The sequence below is a fragment of the Chiloscyllium plagiosum genome, unplaced genomic scaffold, assembly GCF_004010195.1.
Source record: "Chiloscyllium plagiosum isolate BGI_BamShark_2017 unplaced genomic scaffold, ASM401019v2 scaf_69, whole genome shotgun sequence".
Lineage (NCBI taxonomy): Eukaryota > Metazoa > Chordata > Chondrichthyes > Orectolobiformes > Hemiscylliidae > Chiloscyllium > Chiloscyllium plagiosum.
In genome coordinates this window covers 30,419-42,711 of record NW_025215297.1, presented here as the reverse complement: position 1 = coordinate 42,711, position 12,293 = coordinate 30,419, and the positions used below count along the sequence as shown (strand labels likewise).

The 12,293-nt window shown below is 41.3% G+C and overlaps 1 protein-coding gene across 1 annotated transcript in view; it reads right to left on the bottom strand.

The window, feature by feature from the left end:
- Positions 1 to 8,988, bottom strand: part of LOC122548258 — a 32,120-nt gene extending 23,132 nt beyond the window's left edge. The window contains exons 1-2 of the mRNA XM_043686787.1: positions 8,867 to 8,988; positions 2,411 to 2,652 (exon numbers count right to left, since the gene is read on the bottom strand). Coding sequence (XP_043542722.1) covers positions 2,411 to 2,652; positions 8,867 to 8,988 — 364 coding nt within the window. The remainder of the gene's footprint in view (positions 1 to 2,410; positions 2,653 to 8,866) is intronic.
- Positions 8,989 to 12,293: the final 3,305 nt, after the last annotated feature.

Here is a 12,293-nt window from a genome sequence, read left to right as displayed (position 1 = left end):
CAATAAGCTTCTATCTGCAATTTGAGAGGGAGAGGGTACAGTCGGAAGTGACAGCATTTCTGTTGAATAAAGGGAATTATGGAGCTATGAGGGAGGAGCTGGCCAAAGTTCAATTGTGCAATACCTTAGCAGGGATGACCGTGGAGGAACAATGGCGGATATTTCTGTGTATAATGCAGAAGTTGCAGGATCAGTTCATTCCTAAAAGGAAGAAAGATCCCAGGAGGAGGCATGGGCGGCCGTGGCTGACGAGGGAAGTTAAGAAACATATAAAGTTAAAAGAGAAAAGGGAGAACATAGCAAAGATAATTAGGAAAACTGAGGACTGGGAAGCTTTTAAAGAGCAACAGAGGATTACTAAGAAGGAAATACGCAGAGGAAAAATGAGATATGAAGGTTAACTGGCCAATAATGAGTGGTGGGGGCATGGAATGCGCTGCCTGTGGTAGTGGTAGAGTCAGAATCTTTGGTGACCTTTAAGCGGCAATTGGATAGGTACATGGATGGGTGCTTAAGCTAGGACAAATGTTCGGCACAACATCGTGGGCCGAAGGGCCTGTTCTGTGCTGTATTGTTCTATGTTCTATGTTCTATGTTCTATGTTCTCTGCTGTTATTAAACTGATGAATACATTCTAACTTCAAATAAAGTTGATCTTGTTAATGTTGATCTCGCCTGGTGCACGCCCTGTGCAGTGTAACTTGTATATCTCTGTCCAAGGTTTTTGATCGCCCTATGATCTGTATGATCTTGCTTACTATGATCTGCTTGTGCTGCTCGTAAACAAAACTTTTTACTGTACTTAGGGACACATGACAATATATCAAATCAAATCAAACCAAATGACCTCCTACTGGTAATTCATGTGCTACCCACAACAACTCCTTTCTATAACCCACCAATAATACAACTTGATGAACTGCTGCCCATTTCTCATCCACCTGAATATGTAGTGGTCTCCATTTCCTCATCAAGACACCATTTTTAAGATAGTAACATTCTGGGATTCACTCAGATTCTACTTCTGTGTATGCTTTTTAACGCAACTTTTTTTTAATCTTTCTGTTGTAATTCAGTTAATTTCTCTGATCTAAAAATATCCACTTTGTCCTCTGCCTGTTCCTGTTTTTCTAAACCATCTGAGCAAACACAGTCTCTGACAAATGAATTTCAACTTCCTTCCCTTTATTCTTTGATTCTCTTCCTGCTACTACCTTTGGCTTTGTGACCTTGCTAACACACAGTCAGGAAAAATCCCTTCCTGTAATATTCCTTCCTGTAATACCTCAGTTGTTTGTTTTTCCATTGGCTTTTCAATCACTCCAACCTGTGATCCAACTATATCAAGGATCAATTATATCCCTGGAGCCAAGAATTTCTCTATTACTCCTACCAACCCTTTCCACTGGACTCTCCAACCTCACTTTATATGATCGAACACGACTCTTCTTAGCATGAATTCCTCATATTACCACCTTTTCTGAATTACACATCTTCTCATCTCTCACCATCAAAGATTAACTTGCTCCCATGTCTCTTAAAATTTTAATTTCTTTACCCTCCTCCTGACATACGTGGGTAAATCTTACCCTCACAAGTAAATTGTTGAAAGATATCTGGCGGTTTCTTGTCAACTAACCCCTGACCAAGTTGTACATTCTAGTGCAGCTTTTTAGCTTCTACTGAGCTTTTCTTTATAATTTCAATCAAACTCACTGGCCTATCCTGTTTTCCCACATCTGTCGTTTTTGACTTCCTCATTACTCCCCATACACCTCCTCTGATAATGATGCAAATACCTCACTAGCTCTACCTACTAACTTTGGTTGGATCAACAGTACCCACATGGTCACTGACCATTTCATTTGTTTAGACCCTTTCTCAAATGAAATGAAAAAGGCTTCAACATCCTTCTCATCAACTTAGGCAACACTTGGACATATTTAAACAGATCCCCACCAGACCTTTGGTTGTGATGGGTTGGTTCATCCTCACTGTCCTCCTCACCAAGCCTACCTTTTCCCTTCACCTCCACCCTTTTAAGTTGACTTTCCTCTCTAATTGCAAACATCCGAAGTGCAAACTTGCTCTCTTTCTATTTTTCTTCTCTCTCTTTCTCCCTTTCTTCTGCTAAGGTTATTCTTCCCTCTTTGTTTTCCTCTGCTGGAGTTGTTCTCTCTTTCTGCTTTTCCTCCATTTTCAGGAACGAAATTCAAACTGTTTCAGTTCCTTCTTCTGTTCAAGCTGCTTTATTTTCAATTGAATTTTAGCCATTTTCCACAGATTCCAATGGCATTCCAGGCAACTGCAAATGCTGCATGACTGCCAGAGCACATCCCCTTTTTCTCACAGATCCAGGTAACTCCAACTTCAGTATGTTTAGCAATTCGTAAAGCTTAGTTTTGCTCACTTCCTCTAAAGCTTCCGAAGTGACTTCTTCCACCTCCATGAAATTTTTCGTGACTGAAAGAGCCATTGTTACACAAGGCACACTCTGTTTCAACCACTTCTGAATGCAACACCTGAAATAAAAGATACCAACATTTACCACTCGCTGCCTTTGAATCCAACAATCTTAAACCCAACTTGGAATTAGAGATTTTGATCTCAAGAGCCCTCAATTTGTTATGGACCAGATAAAAACCCCTCAAACTATTCAGAAGAAAGTCTGGACCCTAACATTTTCTTATTTTAAAGATAAATGTAAAGTGTTGAGTCCAGCAGCAGTTTGACTGGTCAAACTACCGGATTTAAAGCAAAACGTACTTTATTCATCTACTTTAATTAAAATACAACAAAAGAAAGAAGGAATAACAATTCTATTGGAAAACTTAACGGAACAATAGATACAGTAACTATTACTAATTAACTGGTCCAACAAGGCAACATCCTATAAACACACCCTTGGCAAAAGACAAGTTCAGAAAACAGATTGTCTCACATGCAGTTTTCCAGTCGAGGAGGAAAGAATATCAAAAGCTAATTCTAAGAGAGAGTGCAGCAGCCAGGAGAGATTCACTCCTTCCAACCCGACTGAGACCCCAGCAACAACTTCTCAAAGCTAAACTAAAGATCCTGGTGCTGTGGGAGTTTGGTCACACCCATTCAGGCTGCTTCTATTGTTTCAAATTAAAAGAAACACCCAAGGCTTCACAAGTCCTTTATCTTCTTATACAGTGCTCGCCATTTATCCTCCAATCCCTGTCAAAAAGAAACCAAGACAAAACACACCTCTTAAAGCCACAGTATCATCACACAATGGATCAAATTCCAATTGACTATAAGAGACTGGAGGTAAAGACTGCTGTGTTTACACCACTGCTTTTTTTCTTCAAATGAATCATCTAAGCCCATAACTATAGTAAGGAATACAGGGGCTACTCAAAGTCTTTTGCTGGAGAAGGAAACAGTTCTTCCTCCAAAGGATCCAATGAAAGCCAATGTAAATGGGATAGTTGGAGATTATATTGCGTTTCCATTGTACAATGTCCATTTAGAGTGTGACTTATTGTCCAGGCTAGTAGTAGGGACTGTACAGAAGAAATTACCATGGACTGAGTTGATTTACTCCTGAGGAATAACTTAGTGGAACTGAAAGACACAGCTTTCTCCGATAATTATGGAAAATCGAGTTGAGGCTAAAGAGATGGAACAATTAAAACATCAGGTTCCAGATAATTTTTCATTGTAGTGACCAGCACAACAGCTAAACAAAGTTAATCACCAAAGGTCACATTAATATGTCAAACAAGTATTAGAGTAGCCCAAACTCTATTTAAGAATGAGGATAATTCAAAATAAATGTTTGGCTTCCTGAGGAGCATTGAGATACAGAGCAAATCCGTAACTCCTGGAAAGTGGCAACACAAGTGGAGAACGTGATAAAGCAGGCGTAGAGCATGCTTGCCTTAATCAGTCAGAGCATTGACTATAAAAGTTGGTAAGTCATGTTATAGCTGTATGTAACTTTAGTTGGTATTCCCAGCGCCCCTCCCCCAAACTCCCCTCCACCCACCTTTTATCTCAGCCCACTTGGTACACCAGCCTCATTCCTGAAGAAGGGCTTATGCCCGAAACGTCGATTCTCCTGCTCCTCGGATGCTGCCTGGCCTGCTGCACTTTTCCAGCACCAGACCTTTCAACCTTGAGTCACAAGTGTCATGTATAGCTCTGGTGGTCACTACACATCAGGAAGAACGTGGAGGCCTTGGACAGAATGCAAAAGAGGTTTACCAGGATGTTGCCTGGATTGAAGTGTATCAGCTACAAGGAGAGATTGGACAAACTTGGATTCTTTTCAACAGACCGTGGGATGGGTATTACTAGACTCTCAAAACAATGATTCAAACATATTTTCATAAATACCCACAGCATTGGAACAAAAGGATTAATTTTTTTATGATTTGATTCTCAGGATTCACCAAATGAATCTACTGGCTTTAATCTATTTGAAATTATTATTGGCTATGAAATTAGGGTTCCATTAAAATTGACTAGGAAGAAGTCCTTAAAACAAAAGATAAATCCTCATTGTTGGATTACATGTCCATTTTCCCAGAAAGAATTACAGGAGCATGTATGCTAGCACAAGAGCAGCGAGTGGTAATTGTCAATATACTCAATTCAAACTGGATTGGAGTTTGGTTTTTTGGGGTGGGGTATAATTAAACTGATTGGCCTAATTCAAATTTGTTTTTGTCTCCAGGCAACCAGCTACCCTAGCTGCTGGACCACATGTTACATTGTATCCTATTCAGAATACTTGGTGCTGTCGGATAGTTCTGCTCACCATTTCACTCTCTTAAAGGTACAGTACACCTACATCTTCATAACACCTCCCCCCTTAAGAAAAAAATGAACCAAGATAATGAAAAGATGGCTTCTTATTTCCTTCATTCTTTAAACACATTACCCTAACATTCTGATAACTTTAATCTAAATTCACCTTAACTTCTTCCCAAATACCTGTGTGTGTATATAAAATTTTAAATAAATACAAATCTCATCTAAATTCTATCAGTTAAATCTGCGATAACATTCTTCTGACCCGCAACATGCACAATTTTTCAGTTAAAAGTCTATGACATAAGACTCCAACGAAATAGTCTCATATTCTTGTCTTTAAAGCGTTCTAAGAATGTAAGCGGATCGTGATCCGTGTACACCACCGTCTCCGGCACATTGTTCATGACATACACATTAAAATGGTGTAAGGTCAGCACCAAACTCAACAGTTCCTTTTCAATTGTGCGATATTTCCTCTGGTAGATGTTGAACTTCTTTGAAAAGTAACAACTGGCAGTTCAATCCCATCCTCATCCCCCTGTAGGCGTACAGCTCCAACTCCAATGTCACTAGCATCGATGGCGACTTTAAAAGGTTTTGAAAAGTTTGGTGTAGCTAAAACTGGGTTGGTGGTTAATATCGATTTCAAATGGTCGAATGCCTCCTGGCATAGTTCTGTCCACTGAAACTTTGTGTTCTTCCTCAGCATATCGGTCAACAGTGCCACTACACTGCTGAAGTTTGGAACAAACGTCCAATAGAATCCACTGAGTCCTAAAAATCAAAGCACCTCATTCTTTGAGGTTGGTCGTGGAAATTCCTCAATGGCCTTCGTCTTTTTCTTCCATCGGGTCAACCTTCCATTACCTCTGCTCTGACAAATTCCATTTTATTTTATTTACCAATTTTGCGTCTCGTAGTCTTTCAAAGAGCTCTGCCAACTGTACCATGTGATCTTTCCAGAACTTCCTAAAGATCACTACATCGTCCAAATAGACTGCAGTTTGTTAACCCAGCTACAACTCTGTTCGTGGGTATTTGGAATGCGGCTGGTCATTCTTCATTCCAAAGGGCATCACTTTAAACTGATATATCCGGTTGGGGTTACAAATGCAGAAATTTCTTTCACCGACTCTGATAAAGGTACCTGCCAGTAACCACGCGTTAAGTCCAACTTGATGATGAAACTGGCTTGTTAGGCTTTCTCGATATTGTCCTCCAATCTCGGAATTGGATATGAGTCTGATTTTGTAACAGCATTGACCTTCCGATAATCCGTGCAGAATTGTTGAGTCCTGTCCAGTTTGGGAACTAAGACGATCGGTGAACTCCACTCGCTCTGGCTTGGTTCCATGATGTTCTCGTCGAGCATGGCCTCCACCTCCATCTGGACCTGTCTGGCTTTGAAAGGATTAAGCTGACATGGGTGTTGTTTTATTGGGCAGAATTCCCTATGTCTATTTCACATACAATAGCATTAGTCCTCCCCATCTGATTCTTACATATGTCCTTATACTGCGGTAACAGATCTTTCAACTGCATTCTATGCTCCTGAGACAGATAGCTCACTAACCTATCCCACTCCTCAAGGACGTCTTCATTTTTTAATCTGTTTTGAAGCACCTCAAAATCCACATCATATGGATTTGATTCCTGACTCTGCAGGACAGTAACTAACACCTGTTTCTCCAGTTCATTCTCTCTCGTATAATACAGTTTCAACATGTTCACCTGACATACTCAATACTTTTTCTTTCTGTCTGGCACCTTTACGAGATAGTTCACCTGACTCAACTTTTTCTCAATTTGATAGGGACCACTAAACCTGGGTTTGAAGGGATCTCCTATCACTGGTAACAGTACTAACATGTCATCCCCTCAGGAAAATGGCTGAGTCTCAGAGCTTTTATCTGCCACCTGTTTCATTCTATACTGTGCCCTCTTGAGGTGCTGTTTAGCTAACTCACCTACTCAATTTAATCTCTCCACCTCCGATACATAATCTAAGTGTGAGATTTCAGACTTTGGTCGGTCAATTTTTCATTAGTTAATTTCAAAGGACATCTCACTTTGTGCTCGAATATTAACATGAAGAGAGTGAACTGAGTAGATTCATTTGGGGTATTTCTAATGGCAAACAATACGAATGGGATACCTTTATCCCAATCATTCAGGTAATCCGGATAGAATGCTCTCAACATGGTCTTCAAGGTCTGATGCCACCTTTCTAAAGTTCCTAGCATCAGTAGGGAGCCTTGCAGTAAAATATGACCCTTGGTCTGATTGAACCTCTCTAGCCAGCCCATACCGTGTGAAGAAAGCTACTAACTCCTCTATTACCCTTTTGCCTTGATGCTCCCTCATGGAATTGCATCCCAAAATCTGGTAGACACATCCATTATGGTTGCCAAGTACTGGTTCCCACTTTTAGTTCTCAGGAGGAAACCAAACAATCAATTATAACCTGCGTAAAAGGTTCTTCAAATGCAGGCATTGGTAACTACTCCCTGTGGCTTACCTACCACTTGACATGTATGACATGTATGACATGTATGACAGAGGTTAATCACATTCTTGTGCATTCCAGGTCAATAACAATGTTGTTGTACTTTTGCCTGAGTGTTTCGTACCCCTAGTGACCTCCTATCGGTAGTTCATGTGCTACCTGTAGCACCATGTGTCTGTATGTTACTGGCAACACAATCTGGTGCACTTCTCCTCTGCACAAACCTGCCGTGGTCTCCATTTCCATTTTAGGATTCTATCTTTCAGATAATAACCTTCTGGAATATTCTGCCTCCTTTTCAGAGTACGCATCCACTTATATATCTTTTATCATTTGGTCTTGCTGTTGCAAGTCTCTTTGACTTTCAAGATTTAACACTTCTGTCTGACCTTCTGCCTGTTCAGATTTTTCCTGCACCAAACAGGGGGTCCACTAAATGAACCTCAACTCCCTCATCTTTCTCTTTACTTTTCACTTTGTGCTGTGACTTATGATAGTGGAATCCACTTACCACACAGTCTGGGAAAATACCAAAATATTTCGGTTTTAACTCCACAGTTTCTTGGGCTTCTCCACAACAAGGGTCCCATCTCGAGTCCTGCTAAATCATTCCCAAGAACAAACTGAACTCCTGGAACTGGTACTCTGTCAATCACTCCCACTGTAACATCCCCAGTATTGAGTTGGCCCTCCAACCTGATCTTACATAAGAGGATGCAAAGTTTTTTCCTTCTATCTCCCAAAGTACCGCACTCTCAGGTAACAGGTCAAAACCAGTGCATATTTGCTCATCCCTTACTATCAGTGACTGGTTAGATCCTGTATCTCTTAAAATTATAACTTCTTGTCCTTCTCCCCCTGTTCTTCCTGAGTAAACTTTACTCACAGAGGCAAATTCTTGGTAGAGATCAGGGAGTAACTCCATAACCAGCCCCTGCCTCGGGTTGTGCACTCTCCTACAGCTCCTCGCCTCTTCTTGGGGTCTGCTTTACTACCTTCACTAATGCCATTGGCTTAGCTTCTGTTACCACATTGCTGGCCATTAAAGAAAGGCACTGTGGGAAACAATGTGACTTTACATATCCCACTTTCTGGCCATGAAAACACCTTTTTCCAGTGCCCTTCTGAAACCACCAGCACTATAATTTTCTGGGTCCTGCTCCATTACAGTGAAAACACCAGAGGCCTTTCACCTCCTTTTCACCCAGCTGGGCTTCCTTCACATGTGGTAAATTCTTACCAGTGCTCTCTACTCTTTATTTCATAGTGTAGGATCGCCCCTTCTCCCAACTTCTATCCCTAACAGGACAAAATTCTGGTCAGAAGTTTGATGCACCAACATGTTTTCATCTGCCAGTTCTGCTGCCCTTCTCACTTCCTGAACTTTCTGTTCCTCCATATGAATTCTTGCCATCTCTGGGAGTGAGTTTTTAAACTCTTCCAGCAGAATAATCTCTCAAAACCTCATAGCTGTTATCTATTTTTAAAGCATGCACCCATCTATCAAAATGACGATGTATAATTCTTTTGAACTCAACATAAGTCTGACCTGGTTCCTTCTTTGCGTTTCTGAACCGTTGTCTATATGCTTCTAGTACCAATTCATAAGCACTTAAAACAGCCTGTTTAATCTCTGCATAATCTCGTGACCCCTCATCTGACAGCACTGCAAATACCTCACTCGCTCTGCCTACCATTTTAGTCTGAACTCATTACCCATAAATCCTCAGACCATTCCATCTACCTAGCCAAGTTTCCAAATGAAGTAAAGAAGACTTCAACATCTTTCTTGTCAAAATATGGCAGAGTTTTGACATTTGTATAGATCAATACCTTCTCTTTTAATCTCCATCCTGTTAACAAGACTTGGCTGACTAAGTCACAACTTCAAGTTCAAATTCTCTCTCTTCTTACTCTGCTAAGAATCTTCTCTCTCTCTCGGTTTATCTTCTGACTCCATTTTCCTCCATTGTAATTTAGGTTTTTCTACCTCTATGCATTGGTCGGTTTCTCTGACACACCCAAGTGTTTGAGCAATTTCATTACAATTTCAGCTTTACTTTTGTCCTTGGTTAAACCCAAATTGAACTTCTTTGCTAATTCTAAAAGTATGGCCTTTCTCTTTCCTTCTAAACTTTCTTGACAAATTGGAGAATCATCTTCAAATCCCAGAACCTCTTTAGTAATTTTAAGAGCCATTTCTCTCACTTTTAATTTAATCAACCACAAGTCACCAAAAGTAAACAAATTGCCTCATCTACATTTTATTTAAAGATCTAGGACACTAACCTGCAAGTGTTCAAATCTGCTGGGATTTTTCATACCTTCAAATCTATTCAAGTTTGTCAAAACCAGTTCAAATCCAAGATACAAATTGTGGACAAAAGCACCCCTGACACCCCTCCGCCCCCCCACCACCAAATCATTCAAATCCCAGCGATGCGCCCCTAATCTCTTACAACAGAGGGTAAAACCCCCCTGCTAATTTAAACCTGTAACACGGGCAAGATTTATCCCATGCAGTAATCTGTGAAAAGTCAAGAGGCCAAGAACTATTTAAAGTGCAAATTAACAACTTTATTTCTTAAATTATAACAGAATTAACAATTATTTACAACTCCGTCTTCTAACCTCTCTTTTACTTTCCCTTCAATGATACTAATCTGAGAAAACCCCTAATTAAGATTCTGAAAAATTCAAATTTCAAAACCAGCCAGCTGTTGAATCTTCTATTTGCAGATTTGCTTTCCAGGTCGGTGTTGACGTATTTTCTCTGTGCAAACTCCTTCTCTAGACAGAATTCTGATTAGCGGCCTACATCTGTTGGTCTTTTGGCAGTTCTCCACCAACTGTTCAATTTTCCCCAATCTTCCTTTGCACTTATCCGCTCCACCCTCCTCTCCGACCCATCACCTTCATCTACCTATTGCCTTCCCAGCTGCCTTCCCCTCCCCCACTCCCATTTAGCTCTGTCTCCTTGAGCCACAAGCCTCATTCCTAATGAAGGGCTTATACTCAAAGCGTCAATTCTCTTGTCCCTTGGATGCTGCCTGACCTACTGTGCTTTCCCAGCGCCACACTCTTCAACTTTGGACAATTTGGTATGACAATAAATGCTGCCCTGGTCAGTAATGCCCACATCCCATAAATACTTTTCTTTTAAAAAACAAAGCAAATCAATTCCAGTGGTCAGTGTGTGCCTCAGGGGAATTTTGTAGTTTATTTGTTTTATAAGCCTCAGCCTTAAGTAATGCCTTTTAAAGCTTTCAGCAGCCACTGGGATTTCTAAGAGAGCGAGCTTTGGCCCCCAGCAGCAACCACCTCTACATTCCAAAAACATTTCCCATGGCTAGACTGTACCCAAAACTCCCAACACTGCACACCATACCCCAAGAAAGGGGCCATGATCCTATTTTTCAGCAGGGCATCGGCATTAAAGAAAAACTTTACTTCTAACTGTAGTGCAGGCAAATCCCAGGCTCAATCCCTCTGACCTGTGCTATACTCAGCCAAACCCTCTGCTCCAGACCACTAGGGTGAACAACCCTCCAGGCTAGGCCCGAAGTCTCCAATCATTAAAGGATAAATCCCCAGGATACAGCTGCCAGCAATCCAATGGAAAAACCAATCAATGAGTGTGAGAAAAACTTAACTTACAATTTGGTTATCTCTAAAACAAGTTAATTGGCACTCAATTCATCCAGGCAATTATTTATCAGACTCTAATGTCAATCCTTTAACAACATTGAGTGTCTTGTTCAAACTTTTTTTTGGACACTAAAGTAATGCTACTACTTTTCCATTTATTTCTCTTTTGTATCCAAGATTTGTACCTGGAATCTTGAACCTAAAATGGTGCCATTAAAGTCAGCCATTGTGAAAACATTTCTGTACTCCTCTACTTAAGTAGAGGTGACAAAAAAGGATATTCTATTCACCTATACAGTTTATAAAACACATTCTTTAACCTCCAATGGAGGTCTGCCAGCAAGTGTGCAAAATGTCTTCAAGCTGTTAAGAGGTCAACAGGTCTTTAGAAAAAAAAAAGCTGTTGCCTAATCCAATAACCTTGGGCAGCACATGGTTCACATTGAACTTCAAATGTGGAGTCAACTGTACTTTGCTTAACAAACAAAAAGTACAAAATTCCTGATTGGAAGTTTGTGATCAGAGTACAAACAGTAAAAGCGATAAACTGGTTGAGACAAATAGTGATCATTCAGGGATCAGTCTGGCTGGACAGCTAATTTGCTATGCCCAACGATGCCACCAGTATGGGTTGAATTCCTGTACCAGCTGAGATTACCATGAAGGTCCCTCCTTCCCAACTATGCCCGAGGTAAGGTGACCCTTAAGTCAAACCACCACCACCAGCCTTCCCTCTCAAGAGGGAGAGCAACCCTATAGTTGCCTGGGACTATAGCGGTTTTAACCTCCTTTACAGTAGACTAATCTCGAATGCTGGTAAAAACAATGACTGCAGATGCTGGAAACCAGATTCTGGATCAGTGGTGCTGGAAGAGCACAGCAGTTCAGGCAGCATCCGAGGACAGGCAAAATCGATGTTTCGGGCAAAAGCCCTTCATCAGGAATAAAGGCAGAGAGCCTGAAGTGTGGAGAGATAAGCTAGAGGAGGGTGGGAGTGGGGATAGAGTAGCATAGAGTACAATATGTCAGTGGGGGAGGAGATGAAGGTGATAGGTCAGGGAGGAGAGGGTGGAGTAGATAGGTGGAAAAGGAGCTGGGCAGGTCAGACAAGTCCGGACAAGTCAAGGGGACAGTGTTGAACTGGAGGTTAGAAACTAGGATGAGGTTGGGGAAGGGGAAATGAGGAAGCTGTCTTCCGCAAAGACCGTTCCCTCTGTGACTACCTGGTCAGGTCCATGCCCCCCTACGACCCACCCTCCCATCCTGGCACTTTCCCCTGCCACCGCAGGAACTGTAAAACCTGTGCCCACACCTCCTCCCTCACCTCTATCCAAGGCCCTAAACGAGCCTTCCA